Source organism: Hylobates moloch, unplaced genomic scaffold (assembly GCF_009828535.3).
Source record: "Hylobates moloch isolate HMO894 unplaced genomic scaffold, HMol_V3 SCAFFOLD_1, whole genome shotgun sequence".
In the NCBI taxonomy this organism is placed as follows: Eukaryota; Metazoa; Chordata; class Mammalia; order Primates; family Hylobatidae; genus Hylobates; species Hylobates moloch.
Genome location: NW_026652276.1, coordinates 51,314,836 through 51,332,799, shown reverse-complemented (window position 1 = coordinate 51,332,799; position 17,964 = coordinate 51,314,836). Strand labels below are relative to the sequence as shown.

Sequence of the window (17,964 nt, the reverse complement as noted above, 5' to 3'; positions counted from 1 at the left end):
CCTGTGGTTTAGGAGGACCACTAGGGGGCTCTAGACACGCCAGGGCCTCTCTGGCCACTTGAGGGGCTTTAGGGGTGTCAGTATCCCTCAAGGCACATGGGGCGCACTGGGCTCAGCTCTGCTCTAACCCACAAGAAATCTGGGGTACCTACAGGCAATTCACAGAATAAAAGTAAATGGCTGAATATTAATTGTGATTTTTAAAAAATTGGCAATATAGAAAATAACCTCGTGAGATCTCTGGTCCCTGGACCCTTAGCAATTGAACCAGGCCACCTTCCCTCATGTTCACTCTGTGATCCCGAGTTCAGCTCCTGTTGCCCCTCACCTGGACCACACTAATACGCTAATAGTATTCCAACTGGTCTGTCTCTATCCTATCCTCCAGGCTGTGGCCAGAGTGCCCTTTCTAAATCAAAGATCAGAGAAATACATCTCCTGCTGAAGACAAAAGCCTGCCTTGGCTCAGCAGTGCAGCTGCATACATCCCCCATTCCTAGCATGGTGCTGAGAACCTGCACCATCAGGCTCCAGCATCTCCCACCGGGTCCACTTTCCTTCCCATCTCCCCGGACACCCCACTCTCCAGCCACCCAGTACAGTCCCTGCAGGCTCCCACGTGTGTGCCTTTGCACATGCTGTGCTCTGTGCTGGAAAGCACTTCCCCTTGATCTACATGGAGTAATCCTAGTGACTTCTGAGTCAGCACAAGGCCATTTCCTCTATGAAACCTTCCCTGGAGATGCTTTCCTTTGTCCTCCACAGAACTCTGATGGCCTTTTGCTAGAGCACCTGGATACTTTTACCACACGGAATTATTACCATGTCTACATCCCCCCCCCCCCCCCCCCCCCCCCCCCACTGAGAACTCCTTGTTGGCAAGGGCCAAGAATCATTCATCCTTGTGTGCCCAGGTCCTACAGTACCCGGCACACAGTAGGCATTGAATAAGTATTACTGGATGGATGACTGAATGAATGTTTCCTAACAAACTATCCTGTAAGCATAGAAAAACGCCTCAAGCTATCTTATTTTTAAGGAAACATTAGGAGTCAAGTCGTTAGATGTGTTCTATGACGACCATGTCACTGATGTTTTGTACAGTCAAACGACACATCCCATGGTACAGGAGTGCTCCAAACCAAGCAGACGTGGCTGAACATGGCCAGAGTCATGAATAACACTGTGTTTTCCAAGGGAGTGTTTCCAGGGTAAGCAGAAGCTGGACTATGTCAAACTCTATACTAACGTTTTGACAGGGTCCATTCAACTAACACAGCTCAAAGGTACATTTATGTGTTTATGTGGTTAGCCAGTCAGCTGCCAGTTTTCCGCTTTGGAGAATCTTACCAGTTCTGCAGCTGATCCAGGCAAGCATTAGGCGGCCCCCCAATACAGGCGCTCTGCTGTCTCCGCTTCCACTCCACTAGTTCATCATTAATCAGGGCATTCTGGGTAAGTTCAGTGACATTCAGCAACTCTATTATTTTGTGAACTACTTCCTAAGGGCAGTAGAAGAAACAAAGTGAAATAAATTCATTTTTAATCACTGAATTTTAAAATATTTTTTAAAAGAAAAGCAAATATCATTTCATTCTCAACTGGGGCTCTAAGCCAGGTGGTTATAAAAATAACTTTTCCTCTCTACTAAACTTTGAGTCCATTATTTACAGTGTATAACAAAAGCGGCATGCTATTCTGGAAAGTAAATAACTACCTTTCTCTTATTGTCAAGCATTAAATACATCTTCTTGAGTAACAGCTGTTCTTGTTTCTGATCACTCTTTGCCACACCATTGGTCTCGTGTTCTATAAATTGAGAGACAGCCAGTAAATACATTTATATAAAAAAGACAAAACCAACAAAAGCCAAGATTCATATAAATTTAGGATAAATATGACACAAATGCTGCCTAGTGACAGGTCACAGTTTGGCTTTCTTCGATCTTTATTAAACATGAAAAAAAGTCCTAAGTATTAACAACTAGACACACTGAAACAAAATACTTGTTTTCAAAAATTAGCTGGGCGCAGTGGCAGGCGCCTGTAGTCCCAGCTACTCGGGAGGCTGAGGCAGGAGAACAGCATGAACCCGGGAGGCGGAGATTGCAGTGAGCCGAGATCTCACCACTGCACTCTAGCCTGGGCGACAGAGCGAGACTCCGTCTCAAAAAAAAAAAAAAAATACTTGTTTTCAGTGACCCATGTAAATCAGACATAGTAGTATCTGCCACTTAAGACACTGTCAGGTAATTACCTAAATAAATGTAAATAACAGAATTCAAAACTTCAGATAAAAAATGTATACAAACCATAGCTGTAGCTTTCAAAGAGAAGTAGATGAGTAGGAAGTGGTAGCTGAAGTTGCTGTCTCTCATACTTTCTACCCAAATCATACTGATAATCTCTGCCTACGAACCATGGTATACCCCAGATGATGAATGAAATAACAGCAGTACCCTACATGTTCTACACAATGTACATTCTTGAGTTCTTTTCTGTTGCTACTCTCATTAAAAACACGCAACAGTAACAAAATACAGTAAAACTGCTTTAAAACATGAGAAAAATACTGAGCTTATCTGCAGTGTATACACGTGGACCTGCAACGTTTGAAGAAACCTGAGTTATTAGGGCAGGGGAACTCCACATATCTATCGCTCTGTGTCAGTCAGTGGGCTAGGCGCAATAAATAAGGTGAGTAATACCTAACCAGTGGTTATCAAGTAGGGGTCACTGACCCTTAGGGGACTTTTGGCAATCTCTGGAGACGGTTTTGGTTGTCACTAGTGAGGGCTCCTCGGTAGTGCTACTGGCATCTGGTGGGTAAAAGTCAAGGATGCTGTTAAACACTCTACAATGCCAGGACAGACCCCACAACAAATTAGCCCTAAATGTCAATAGTATTGGATGTTAAGAAATGTTAGCCTGGGTTATCAAGGAAGAATTCAGAGTCATAAAATACTCGGCAAATAGAAAGGAGTAATCATCTTCGTTATCTAGTGTGAACAGAAAAAATTACAGCCAATGGGCACCACTTCAGTTGTGAACCCTTACCTCTGTTCTGCAAGGTTTTGCATTTGAAGTCATATTCATCTTGTAAATCTTCCAGGCTCTTGATTTCATGCTCTATACACTACAAATAAAGATGTAAACATGTTTTCTACTGATCAGCAACTTCCAAAGACTTTAGGCAACAGAGTATCGCTTCTATGGAACCCAGAGAAACGTGAAAACAATTCCAGCTCCCCCAAAAAGAGCTCTGACTTGGAGAGTTCTAATCATATACATGAAACAATTTCTATTTCATTAATAAGTATGTCATAACATTTTTAAAAAAGCAAACGTACAATAATTCTCGAACTGATTTGTATGTCCTTAACCTGGTTCCAGCACCTAAATTTTGATTCTTCCTTATCATTTTTGAGACTACCTCTGGGATATGATTTAAGAACTCCACTGTGAAGCCCACAGCAGGGGGGGAAAAAGCTCACAGAAAATTTCCTCATTCCTTCCAAGTAAGAAAAGTGACCATACATCCCTGCTTTACTGGGATAGACCCGGTTTCATACTTGCTATAATTATAAACAGCGCCCTCTTGGCGGCTCAAATGCATCTCCATCTGAACAATAAATTGTATGTTCATTCTACAAATAAGCCTCATTTGTTTGGGATTTAGTCACATTTCCACATATTCTTCTCTGGATTTCCATGGCTATTTCTGGACTGGGCTCACTCGGTTTCTACTTTAATGAAATGTTTCCCTACGAGACCGCAGGATGAAGTTGCTCCAAAGAACGTGGAGTGTGGAAAGATGCTATCTGAAACATGTAAGTCAAGGCCGTACTGGTGTTACCCAGAGATCCACAGAGGACCAAACCCCTAAGCTGGAAGGCCTTTTCCACAAACACAGGCCTGTGTGAAAAAGAACTCCTCAACCCCTCCCCGCACCAGCCCTAACGGTGGAGAGGAGTAAATGGGTGCCATCGAGGGCGCCAGAGCAGCCTTCCGCTTCCATAAATTGACTTGGAAGTTGTATCCTAAAATTGCTGTGGATGTCTTAATCAGAAATGTATCCAAATTTCTTTCAATAAAATGTATTTTTGTTCCTCTTCCAAGTCTTAGGATAAAACAGATGACTGGGAAAGATGGGCCATGTTTATCCTGGGGCACTGTGATTTGAGAGGTGTGGACATAAAGGCCCATTTCGAGCAGCAACATCTCATTTACTGGGTACTGGGCAAAGTCAACATTTACTGCATGATATTTCAGGGAAGAAAAAGATAAACTCAATATTTGGCAGTTATAAGAGGCCATTCAAAAAGTCTATCTGGTCATTGATTTTACCAATTTGTTTACTTAGAGCTTGAGACTTCTGCAAAATTTTTCTTCCCAACTACTTAAAAGACTGAACTCAGTTACTAGGTTTACACCCCAAGCAATTGAAACCTTTTTTCCCCTACAGAAAGTTTCAGAATAAATGCATGTGTCTACTCGATACTCACCATCACCTTGTCCTTCACATTTCTGACTTTACTGTCAAGCTCTTTCTGTTTGTCTAACATCACTGTGGTCTGAATATTCCCCGACTGAGCCTGTAATGGGAAGGGCATGATTACAGCCATCGTTTTCTCCAGGGTGTGTACTTGCTGGTTACACTCCAAAGTCAAGTCCCCACCTGCCTCCCAGACCTTCTGACATGTACTACAGGCTTCCTGCTTATGTGTCAATAAGAAATTTTTCCCAAGGCCCTGGAAAATGCTGGCAAACTGTTAACAAGGTTACAAAAAAACTAGGCTCAATTCATGTCTAAAATAAACAGTATTTCTGGGAGTTTCCATTAATTCATACAGTTGCATGGTACCACACTGCAATTTAGTTCACAGTTTCTCAAATACCATACACAAGATTACTCTTACTAACTCTGTCCTTATTTATCTTAAAGCTTTCTGATTCAAAGTGTGGTCCTCAGACCAGCAGCATCTCACCACCTAGGATCTTGTTGGAAAATGTCAAGGGCTAATATGATTATGGGATCAGAAAACCCTATTTTAACACAATTCCGGGTGATCCAGAGGTATACTGAAATATGAAAGCATTCCATTAGGGCCATCAATGAAAATCTGCTCCTATAAAGTCAATAATGAATATAAATCCTGACTTGCCTGGGAGTATTCAGTCCTATTTTTGATAATCAGAACACTCAGAAGTGACAGGGTCTCTACTTGCTTCATACACCAGATGTACCCTGCACATACTTACAAGGTACTAAGTAAATGTCAGGCAATGTTCTAGGCTCGGGTGTTAGAGGGGTAACCAGTGGTCCCTGTTCTCATAGAGATTAAATCCTAGAAAGATGTCATTTTTTTAAGAGTTAAATCCCCCACACAGCAAAAACTGTGCTTGTCAACCTTTCTTACACAGTGCCCTACACAGCACAGATTCTACGGGGGTGTTTTTACGTATGCAATTGTATCAATCTTTTCTTCTTTATGTCTGGAATTTTATATATTAGAAGCCTTATATTAGAAAGCCTTTCCCTATTAACATTACAGCATTCACTCATTTCCCTAGCACTTGCAAGGTTTCCTTTTTTTCTTCTTAACTTTTAGATCGCCGATATATTTGTTTATTCTCATGATCAGTGTGAAGTATGGGTCCACTTTCTGCTTTCACTTTTTTTCCAATTAGCTTTCCATTTGTCTTAACAACATTTACTGAAAAGTCCATTATTTTCCCCAGTGCTCTGAGCTGCCAATTTTATCACATAAATTTCCATATGCACACAGGTTTCCTTATAGATATTTCCTTATAGATATTTCTTGGCCTGTTTATTCATAAGCCTGAACAAGGATGTTTGACTATAGAGGATTTATAGTCTATCTAGTAGGGCCAGTCCCATTTCATTGCTCTACTTGTTCAGAAGTTGCCTCGCTACTCTTGCATGTTTATTTTTTATAAATTTCAGAACCAATTTGTATAGCTCCAGAAAACAACTTGTTGGTATTTTTATTGGAATCACATTAAAATGACAAGTTAACTCAGGGAGAGCTAATATCTTTATGACATTGGTTTTTTTTTTTTTTTTTGAGACAGAGTCTTGCTCTTTCGCCCAGGCTGCAGTGCAGTGGCGCAATCTCGGCTCACTGCAAGCTCCGCCTCCCGGGTTCACGCCATTCTCCTGCCTCAGCCTCTCCGAGTAGCTGGGACTACAGGCGCCCGCCACCACGCCCGGCTAATTTTTTGTATTTTTAGTAGAGACGGGGTTTCACCGTGGTCTCGATCTCCTGACCTCGTGATCCGCCCACCTCGGCCTCCCAAAGTGCTGGGATTACAAGCGTGAGCCACCACGCCCGGCCGACATTGTTTTTAATTCTTATGCTTCTAATGGTTTTCTCGCCTAATTGCATTGGCCAATACCACCAATACGATGCTAAATAGCAGTGGAAACACAGCATCCTTGCTGTGTTTCTGACTTACTGGAGTTTTCCCAGTTAGGTAAGATACTCTCTCTAGAATGGAGATATATATATTTTTGTATGTTAAAGAGGTACCCATCGATTCCTATCTTATTCAATCTTTTTATCAGGAATGAGTATTGAATTGTCAGGTCTTTTCAGCTTCTGTGGAAGTAAATGCTTTCTCCTTGTAGCTATTAATTTAGTGAATTGCATTAATAGGTTGCCCAGTCATGGACTACCTTTGTAACCTATAATAAATCATATTTGGTCATGTCCTTTCTTAATGCAGTATTTAATTCTGATCCCTAATATCTTACTGAGGACTTTTATATTGATACTCATAAGTAAAATTGGTCCATAATTTTTTGTTTTATCTTTATCAGGCATACGTCATCAAAGTTATTCTCTCTTCATAGAAGTTTTCCTTCGTGTTATATATTTTCCAATAGCAGAAGTTCAAAGCATGTGAATTGTATCAGCTGTAAAGTGTGTATTAGAAATACATGAACGTTATTGGTATCCTCTGTAAGTCCAAGGTGCCACATATCACTAAGTGACAAAAGGGGTTTCTCTGGGTGGTAGGAATAAGTCATCACTCTGAGGAGTTCCATACAGCTTTCTGCCTGTGCAGGGAAATCTTTGCTGTTGTCTAATTCTGGTATGGTTTGGATCTGTGTCCCCACCCAAATCTCATGAATTGCAATCCCCATTGTTGGAGGTGGGGCCTGGTGGAAGGTGATTGGATCACGGGGATGGTTTCTCATGAATAGCTTAGCACATCCTCTTGGTACTATCCTTGTGATCATAAGTTCTCACGAGATCTGGTTAAGTGTAGAGCACCTCTTCCCCGCTTCCTCCTGCTCTGGCCATGTGATATGTGTGCTTCCCCTTCACCTTCTGCTATGACTGTAAGTTTCCTGAGGCCTCCCCAGAAACTGAGCAGATGCCAGCACCATGCTTCCTGTAGAGCCTGCAGAACCATAAATCAATTAAACCTCTTTTCTTATAAATTACCCAGTCTCAGGTATTTCTTTACAGCCATGCAAGAACAGACTAATACAACTTCTAAGCCAGCAGGACGTGGGCACCGTGTCCTGTGGGCTTTGTAACAGCTGGGACACTACACTTAGAGAGAGGGACCAGGCCACTAGAGAAAGATTCTGACTTCCCAGGCCTCCTCCCAAATGACCAAGGCTCGGTTTAGAGAACAGGGATATAAACAATGGCTGTAAGAGAGCAGCTACATCCCCAGCTTCTACATCCCCTTTCTACTGACTTGCTGGGAGATGCTTGGTGGAAAAACCTGGTGACTGTGGCAGGGCCTAAGAAACCTCCTGCTTCCAACTTGGGCAGTAGTCCCTCCAAGTCACTCAAACCCTTGGTGTTTCTCTTACCCCTTTCTCTCAACCCTCCCTGCTTCCCTCCACCCTGCCCCCATCTGCTAAGCAGATGCTTGGCTGCTCCTGTACACTTTAGTACTGATACCACTTTCACAGTGAGTCCTTAACTTTTTAACTTTCTAAGAAACCAGGGGTACTGAAACCACGGGAATGTCAAACAGTGAAGTTGGAAAGGACTTCAGCTGTCATTGACTCTTACTTTCTCATTTCACTACTGTACTTCTAGAGACCTTGTCTGGATGGGAACTTGGTTACTCCAGACCCCAGACCAAAGGAAAGTCTTCTGCTCAAGAAGGGGGTCCTTTTCAATAGAATGAGCAGTTGTCCAAGTAAGGGAATAGGCACTCCATGGGTGTGAGAAGTTCCAGCCAGAAAGCCCTCATATCCCATCCCACAGATTAGAAAACTGAACAGTGACTTCTCCAGTGAACTAGTTTTAGAGTTGGACAATACTGGGTTTAAATTCCAAACCTACTTCTCATTAGCTCTGTGGCCCTGAGCGAGGTACCTCATCTCTAAACCTTCGTTTTCTCATCTTTAAAATGGGGACAAGAATACCTAACTTCAGTGATAGTTTTGAAAGTATTTACTCAAATGAAATAATGTTTACAAAGTGCTTAGCACAGGGCCTCAAACATGATAAGCACTCAGCATATGGTAACAATTAGTCCTTAAGAACACAAAGATTGAACAGCAAAGGAAGCTTAGAATCCACCTCATGTCTTTCACTCCCACCTGAAAGAAATTCTCCCCATCCCTTCGGACCCTATGAACCTAAATTTTTGTCCAGACATGCAATTAGCTTTTTCACCACGAAGAAAAAAAGAAAGAAAAAAACCTGGTGTGCTGTAAGATAGCACACGAAACATTTATAGTCTACTAGAGTGCGTATAGCATAATATTCTCTTAAATGTATTTTCTAAAAGCTCTTATATTAAAATAAAAAATAATGGGAACAATAATTTCCCATCTCCGCATGTCTGCAGAATTCTGTGGTCTCTAAATGATCTGAACTGACTCAGAATTTTGCATGTTTTTAACTTGTTGAATCTGTTGAAACCCCATGTACCTATCACACACTTTCAACAATTAGCATTCATGGACACCCTTGTTTCATCCCTATTCTCCTTACTCTTCTAGTCCCCAAATGGGATTATTTGAAGAAAATATCAGACATCACATCATTCCATACACATATACTTTAGCATAAGTAGAATATACACAGTCATGTACCACATAACAATGGTTCAGTCAATGATGGACTGCGTATATGACAGTGGCCCCATAAGATTAGAATGGAGCTGCCTTATAGGGGGGTACCATCTTTTATCTTTTATACACTATCTGTACTGTACCTTTTCTATGTTCAGATACACAAATAACATTGTGTTACAATTGCCCATAGTGTTCAGTACAACTTCATATTGTACAGGTTTGTAGCCTAGGAACAATAGGCTTTACCATATAGTGTAGGTGTATAGTAGGTTATAATCACCTGGGTTTGTGTAAGTGCACTCTATAATGTTTGCACAAAAATGCAATCACCTAGTGGTGCATTTCTCAGAATGTATCTGTGTCATTAAGTGATGCATGACTGTATTAATAAAATAAAGTTACTTCAACAAGAGGGGAAATGGTGAAGAATGTTTCTGACCTACCTAGCCCACAGTCGGCTGGATAACTTTGGAAAGGAGGCAACTGTTGTGCCTTTTCCCTTTCCCTGACATCCCCAGACACCCAGAAACTTCCCTTACACCCTAAGAAGGCTTTGCAAAGGTGTTCACGGACTCAGGTGTCCTCTGAGAGGCTCAAAACAATCCCCGGGTTACCTACATTTTTAATGGGGAGGGAGCTCAAAAGCTGGTGAACCTTCAAGATCCAAAGCCAGGGGATGGGGTTCATGTGGAAGAGCAGAGGTCACCTACTCTGCCGCCAGTGCCAACTCTGGGCCAAGGGGCCAAATGTGAGGAGGACATGCCTGCAGCTGGGGGAAACAGGTTGTCCTTCTGCCCATCTTTGCTCCCGGCTGTCCTTTCAAGTCTATTAGAAATATACAGGAGGCCCACGAATACTGCTTTTAGGATGGAAGCCCCATATAATCAAAATTGCCTGCTGAAAATCTCCCAGGTATATGCCAGGTTAGAGACAGGCACACCTCTTTCAGAGGAGACAACCTGGCCAGCTTCTCCAACGTTGATATACACCTTTGTTCCCTAGGCTGGGTACCAGATGAGCTAGCCAGCTTGAATTTAGAATAAGCAATATGTATCTTTACATGCTCAGTTCAGCAAGATGCTATCAGTGTGACAGGAAGATGGGAACTATATGCCTAGGGAAGTGACAGGATTACAAGGACTGGGACAAATGCTCAGGCAGGAGAATGGCATCCTCCACCACACTTAAACTCTCTCCCTCTCCACTGTCGCACAGTTCACTTTGGTAGTTGTTTGTTGGTGAAATGCACACGGGATGCATACTATGTCCTCTAGCATCCATATAGCAATGGGCTCCTCCAGAACAATCCGTAACACGGTGGCTTCACACTGCCTGCCTGTTGGCTTGTCGTCGCCACCCCACTGCTCAAGAAAGGAATACTAAATGCCATAGCAACTTCAAAACTCTGCTGAACCCTGACAACTAGGAAGGTTTGTATTAGGATTAATAAAACAATGACCAAAAATCTTGATACTGGTACAACTCTGACTCATTTACTGTTTGATGTCTTGAACATTTAATAGGTATCTTGATCTTGCTCAAAACAAAGCCCTTGATTTTCCCATCAGCCTCCTCTTCTGTACACAAACCTATTGTGTCCTACAAAACTCCTGCCCCTGCCCTCTCCTTGCCATCCCAGCTCCATGAACAGCATTGCCAGTTTTCAAGGGGTTCTAGTAGCTGCTGTAGAGCCATCCTTGACTTTCTGCTCTCACTCCTGCATCTAATCCTTCAATATAAGGATCCTTCTATATTGGCACCACATCCAAAGCATAATCTGAATCTGTCCACCTCTTCCTACCTCCACTGATTCTACTGAGTGCAAGCTTCCACTGCCTCTACCTTGGACAGCTGGAAGAACCCTCTATCTGCCTGCTTCCATTCCTGTGCCAGCAACTCAGAGGCCTTTCCTGACCCTGATCTAAAGGAACAACCCCACTCCCAGCCACTCCATGAATGCAGCATGTTATCTTCTCAGCACTTTATGCTACCCGGAAGCATCTTGTTTATATGTTCTCTCTCCTCGTTAGAACTTAATCCCATTAGATTAGGATCTTTCTTAAAGCCTGGTTCTATAAAATCTCTAAATCTGATTCTCCCACTTCTTGGGGCCATAAAATTAGAGATATTTTCATCATTGCTTTGACATGGGCCCCAATAGTATTTGATGAATGAATACATTTTTATTTTATTACAATTTTTGTGTTCAATGAGAAAAAAGTACCTGATTAAATCTCTGGGCATTTTCCAGAATTTTCCTTTCTTCCTTCAGACAGTTGCAAATGATCATAGACATCTGGATTGGGTCTTCCTGAAAATGATCCTACATTTGAGTGGTTAGAACAAAAGTAAATTAAAATGCAGAGTGTTTACATTATTGTGTATTGTAAGTTGATATGAATTTGTTTATATTCTCTGGGAAACCTCATCTCTCATCTATTAAATTCTATATAAGCTATGTTTGTTAAAATCAAAATATTTCTTTCACGAATTACGACAAAAATTGCTTTAACTTTCTAAGTGCAGGTACCTAAAGTACTTTTTGGTTTAAAAACAAGTATTTTCACATATGGTTCATATAATATTTTTTACTTTAATATCTTTCCATATTTCTTAAGGCCAATTATCTTCTGTTAGGATCCCGAGACAATGCAAATGATATAAAAACTATACATGACATTCCTCAATGAATGCATCTGTTAGTCTAAGCTTTGAACTAGACCAAAGATATTCATCTAGGGTTTTCTGTTGCCATTGTCAAAGCTAGTTTGCAAAACACTAGCAATAGCAATAATGGCTCTTTATACAGGTACATTCATGCAAGGTCTGTATGAGAGCAAATTTCTGTAAAGTTAATTTGATTTCCCCACTCACTGGTATATAAAATCATAAATACATTCACAAAGGAAAAAAAAAACAAACTTCCAATTACCTAAGCTGAAAAGTTCAGTTGTATCGTAAAAGAAGAAAATGATACTTTCACCTCCATTAAAACAGAAAAGTTCTGTTATTACAGGACATAAATATGATAGCCACCCCAAGGGCAGGCTGGGAGTACATTTGAAGAACCCCTAAAACTCTGTAGCATGTTCTCTCATGTCTGGATCTTTCTTTGACTTTCTCTTCCAAGAGAGGCCAACTCCACCAGAAGCAAGGCAAGGTGGAGTCTAGTTCCCGAAGTCACCTGACTTCTTTAGGTGAAAGTCAAACCTTTCCGGATTTATTCCTCATTTGCATAGCAAGGACCTGAACCTAACCACTAACGTTCCCTGGAGCTTTAATGTATTACTATAGATCACTGCTCTTAAAATGTAGCCCCTTTTCTTTGGTTTAAATATTGACAATTTTTAGTAAAACAAGATTATAACATCACATTTTTCTCAGGATTACTGACACCTAAGAGGTGATATTTAACCTTGAAAATTCCTTCTGTGTTTATACAATAAATTGATATCTTATTTTACTTATGCTATATTTACTGATGCTGTAAATAACATAAATGGAGTTAGTCTCTAGTACTTCTCTAAATACCAATAAGTGTGTGCTCAATTGTATTTGCTAAATGAAGAAAACTGCCTTCCATAAACATGAGAACACTTCAACTAAAATACGAAAACCAGGTCATACCTGAAGATTACGCTTGCTTTTCCTTATGTTATGCTGTAGCAAGAAGTTATTCTCCAACGAAAAGCGACTATATTGATCATCCAGCTGTGATAGGAGGTCATGAAAACGGATGGTGGCAAATGAAACATCATTGGCAGCATGCTCCCTAGGAGATTTAACATTTACACATTTCATTCTAGAACTAAACGTCTACGAAAAACAGACAAAACAAATGTTGGTTTCCTCATTGAAATTATTAAAAATAATTTAAGTATTTTCTTAGGTTTATTTTCTTCTTTCGAAACTGATATTGCTTTTAGCAGCAGTTTATGTGGTATTTCTCTTATGTGCAATTAGCACGAAAAATTCTAGAACTCTAAGAGATTGTGCATGACAGTGTTCACGGTGACTATCTCTGGAGGGGGAAAGTCAACAGGGGACCCTTCACTTTCTATGTCAAATACTTTCAGGACGTTTTTAAATTAGCAAATAATAAATTTTTAAGTAGAACACCTATCAGTTAAAAAAATCCCCTTAATTTTACTACCTTCTTCATATTTCTAAACAATGTGTAACCATTAATTTGGCTTTCTTTTAAATTACTTCTTTCTATAATCTGGATCCTAAGTTGGAAAATAATTGGTGTCAGTATTCTCTAACTTGTCCAAAGCATTTAGGAGTATCTATCATAAACTAAATTTGACAAAACTGCATAAAAGTGCTTAATGACTAATATACTTAACTTTGTTGAGACACATGTCATTTTTTAAATCAACAAACTTTTCTACAACAAATTCCAGTGGCCACTGATGGAATTCATCTTCTAGTAAACACGGCCCCAAGTCACTTAATCAACCAGTATTTTTAAGGTGTAAACTTCTTCTTCTGTCTAGTGAATTTTCCTTACCAGTCTTGCTTTTCTAACCACTGTGCCAGGTATTGTCTGATTTCCATGGGAAAACTGTCATCATAAAGCTGGTGAACCTGCTCCAGGAATTTTGAGTCAAGCTGTTGAAGTTCATACCACTGAGACATCCTATAGGGAAAAAGAATATACATTCTATCTATATGGAAACCATAGCTGCAAAGAAAGCCTTCCTAGCATCAGGTTGTACTCTTAAATATCTTGCTTAATCCAAAACATAGTTTGTCTCAGGAATATTTTATTTAAATGGCATTTATAGTCTAAAGCCTGTTTTTAATTGAGTTTGGGGATCAACTTTTTTTCTCCTCCACGAAACACATCTTCATGTCTTTGCTTATTATCAACATATCAGAGCAGCCTTCTCTGGCCTCCTTATTTAAACTGCAACCACCTCCCACCCTGGAAACATGCTCTCTCTCTTCCCTGGTTTATTTTTCTTCATAGTACTAACACCACCATCTGACCTACCACATATTTTATTTTGATAATTGTCTGTTTTCACCACTGGAAGGGATGGATGTTGGTGGAGGATTTTGTACACTGGTGTATCCCCAGCACAATGTCAACCACATAGTAGGTATCCAGTAAATATGCCTTTAAAATGAATTTGTGATTTTATCAAATAAATACATAAAAAACATTATTTTAATTAGACTTGCTTTAAGACAAATCACAAGACTCTCCCAAAATTGCTCTCCTACAAATCACGGTACATTTGTAATTTAACTCAAATATTTTCAAACTTCTATTTTATATTTATGACTCATATGGTAAAATTCATTATTTTTGTTACACACATTTAAAAAGATATATTTTCTTCTTTGCCTACTACAAACAATAAATCTGGCATAAAGAAGTTATGATTTTTAAAGATTAAAACACCATTAAATATAATTTAAAAGGATAAAGTAACACTTAGCTTTTTGGGTAACTGTTAAGTCCATTTTTATATAGTGATCCTAAAGATTAAAAATCACAATAAAAACTTGATATAAGCAAGTCCTAAAATTCATTAGGAAAACAGAGAGTCTCCCATGACCATCACGTAACTTAGGATTTATATCAGCACACAGCTGGCAATATGCAGAGCGGACACAAGTGAATCTTGTCCTGCCAGACCTCTGGGGAAGGGGTCTGGATTTTCAAGTAGGGCGTGGAAGAGTGTGTATGCATACTTGTAGCTGAGCACATGTATGCAGGCATGAAGTAACGCCTACTCCACAAATGAAGTAACGCCTACTCCTTCCAAAGGGGTTATCATCATATATACCAGTAGAAATGGACCCAAGCCGAGCCCCTTGGCACTCCTGCTGTAGCAATTTGATTTGTCAGTTCAATTTTATTTTACCTGAGTGGAAAAATCTGTGGCTCTCTCCCTCTCTGCTTGGTAACTAATAAGGATGTACCTAAAGCAGATATGCTGGACCGTCAGCCAATGGGAGCTGCAATGCCTCTTATTAGCCAAGTGAACCCAGATAACTTACTCCCCTATCAACAAGGTGGTTGTGTGTGTGTGTGTGTGTGTGTGTGTGTGTGTGTGTGTGTGTGTGTGTGTATTTAGTAGACAGGAACTTGCTCTGTCATCCAGGCTGGAGCGCAGTGGCAGTGGAGCACAGTTCACTGCAGCCTCCAACCCCTGGACTAGAGCAATCCTCCCACCTCAGCCTCCCAAGGAGCTCAGACTGCAAGTGATATGGTTTGGCTCTATGTCCCCGCCCAAATCTTACCTTGAATTGTAATATAATTCCCACGTGTTAAGGGCGGGACCAGTGGAGGTAACTGAATCATGGGGGCAGTTCCCCCAATGCTGTTCTCGTGATAATGAGTGAGCCTCATGACATCTGATGGTTTTATAAGCCACTGGCATTTCCCCTGCTTGCATCCATTCTCTCTCCTGCTGCCCGGTGAAGACATGCCTTCTGCCATGCAGAACTGTGAATCAATTAAACCTCTTTTCTTTATAAATTACCTAGTCTTGGGCAGTTCTTTATCGCAGCATGAGAACAGACTAACACAATAAACATGAGCCAAGACGCCTGGCTAATTTTTAAATTTTCTGTAGAGACAGCCGCTCGTTAAGTTTTTGAGGCTGGTCTCAAAACACCTCACCTCAGGCAATCATTCCACCTTAGCCTCCCAAAGTGCTGGGATTACAGGTGTGAGCTTCCGCACCCTGCCACAGCTGGTCGTTAAGGCTGGTTGAGCTAGTAAACATGCAGCACCTGGCACAGAAGAGGTGAATTAATAAGCTCATGTTTGGGCTGGCCAGGTGGCTCATGCCTGTAATCCTAGCACTTTGGGAGGCCAAGGTGGGTGGATTGTCTGAGCTCAGGAGTTCAAGACCAGCCTGGGCAACACGGTAAAACCCTGTCTCTACTAAAATACAAAAAAAAAATTAGCCGGGCATGGCGGCGTGCACCTGTAGTCCCAACTACTCAGGAGGCTGAGGCAGGGGAATTGCTTGAACCCAGGAGGCAGAGGTTGCAGTGAGCTGAGATCGCGCCACTGTACTCCAGCCTGGGCAACAGAGCGAGACTCCGTCTCTTAAAAAAAAAAAAAAAAAAACCAATGAATAAATAAGCTCATGTTCACAAATCTGGAGTCAGTCTCATCTTCTCACAAAACCTGTTACCAACTCAGGGAGTGGCATGGCCATCTCCCAATCACCTAGCTCAAATCCCAGATTTAGGGTTGATTCCTTCCACTCCATCCCAAGACCTGCTACCTTCCCAATCCAGCCTCTGCTGCACACAGATTGGACCACATCAATCTCCTGTGCAAAAATCCTATGATTTGTCCATTCCTAGGCGGATTTCCACCCCACCCCATCTTCATCCATCAACAAAGCAACCCAGTCACCAAATCATTTACTGTTTTTCAACTGTGCCTAACATTTCTGCTTTGCTCCAGCTACTCGCCCTCGGAAACAGCCTCTCCACAAATTTTTGCGTCTCTAAATCCTACAGCATTCAAAGCTATGTATAAAAGCCCTTTCTTTCATAAAGTTGTCTGAGACTTACTCACAATTAAGCTTTCTTGACTTGTGTCTCACCGAATTCTGTACCTCTATTAGAGCATGGGTTCCAGTTTTCCTTGTAAAGCTCTGTGATGCCTCCAGAGTCCCCGGCGGGGGAAAGTGGGTGGGGAGGGGGTGGAGTAGTGGGGTATTTTGCTTTTTACCATCTTATGGACCTTGGACAGTGCCCTGCATATACTATGTGCTCAAAACAGTTTGCTGAATTGAAATTGTGTATATTTCAGATGGAATTAGAAAGTAAAAAGCAAGCCATATTATGATCTCACAAGTGTGAGTCCAGCATCCTCATTAAGCAATCGTCGCACAATGGACTGTGCTGGAGGCTCAAGTCCTATTTCTGTTCTATAAAAATAACTCCCTATCTATACAAACAACATTCAGAGCACAATCAACCACACCTCTGCATACCTACCCCAGAACTCTTCAGTACCGGCCAGAAATTTTTTTAAGAGTGTATTATTTTGGGGGTGAGTGGTCTGCAAAAACTAAACATCACTTTTAAACTCTGGAAGGACATTAAGCCCTTCCATCTTTAAACACAGAAACATAATGAAGATTCCGAAGTCATGTACTCATTCATCTGATTGCATGAACATTTACTGACCTGCCACCTTGTGCCCCAACAAGGGCCTGGGGATTCAACCAAAGAAGCAGCTACGCACAGCACGTTAGGTGCCAAGACTGTCGAGGTTACATGCACAGAGAGCGAACGTTAACCTAGACAGCTCTCGAGGATGGCATACAGCAAATGAAACTTTCTGCGAAAAGAAGAAAAGGTGACTGATGGAAAGGGGTGGAAACGGGAGAAAGTGAGGGTAAATGGGAAGGTGCAGTGCCTTCTAGAGGAAAATTACATTTCACAAGTCCTCTTCATTGCCAGAGCACGACTGGCAAGGGAAATCGTGCTGAGCAGTGCCATCTCCGAGAACAGGCGGCACTGCTCGCACTTGGAATACTCGGGACGCGTTCTTTCTCTGGGATCACTGATTCGCAGGTCAGCCCAGACGGCCCGTCCTCGCCCGGCGTCCAGCTGCACCGCCCGAGGTCTCTGTCCCTGCGCGTCCCACCCCCGGCACCCGGAACCTCACGGCCACTCACTCTGCGCGCAGGATCCGGAAGGGCTAGGCGGGGGCGCGGCGGTGCAGCCTCTCCCAGGCGCGCCGGCTCGCCTCTGCTCGGTCTGGAGTCTGCCAGGCGCGACCCCCAGGTGCAGCCGAGCCCCTCCGCACACTCTGCTCAGGAAAGCGAAACTACCCGGCAGGAGAAAAGGCAGCGCCGGCGCCCGGCCTCCTTCCGCCCCCACCAATCACCGGGCGGCTC

At 41.9% G+C, this 17,964-nt stretch overlaps 1 protein-coding gene across 1 annotated transcript in view; it reads right to left on the bottom strand.

The window, feature by feature from the left end:
• STAT1 (signal transducer and activator of transcription 1) overlaps positions 1-17,964 on the bottom strand; it is a 47,861-nt gene extending 29,897 nt beyond the window's left edge. Inside the window, exons 1-9 of the mRNA XM_032755119.2 lie at positions 17,743-17,964; positions 17,249-17,402; positions 13,590-13,718; positions 12,704-12,848; positions 11,301-11,399; positions 4,506-4,595; positions 3,058-3,136; positions 1,718-1,809; positions 1,351-1,502 (exon numbers count right to left, since the gene is read on the bottom strand). Coding sequence (XP_032611010.1) covers positions 1,351-1,502; positions 1,718-1,809; positions 3,058-3,136; positions 4,506-4,595; positions 11,301-11,399; positions 12,704-12,848; positions 13,590-13,717 — 785 coding nt within the window. The 5' untranslated portion in view covers position 13,718; positions 17,249-17,402; positions 17,743-17,964. The remainder of the gene's footprint in view (positions 1-1,350; positions 1,503-1,717; positions 1,810-3,057; positions 3,137-4,505; positions 4,596-11,300; positions 11,400-12,703; positions 12,849-13,589; positions 13,719-17,248; positions 17,403-17,742) is intronic.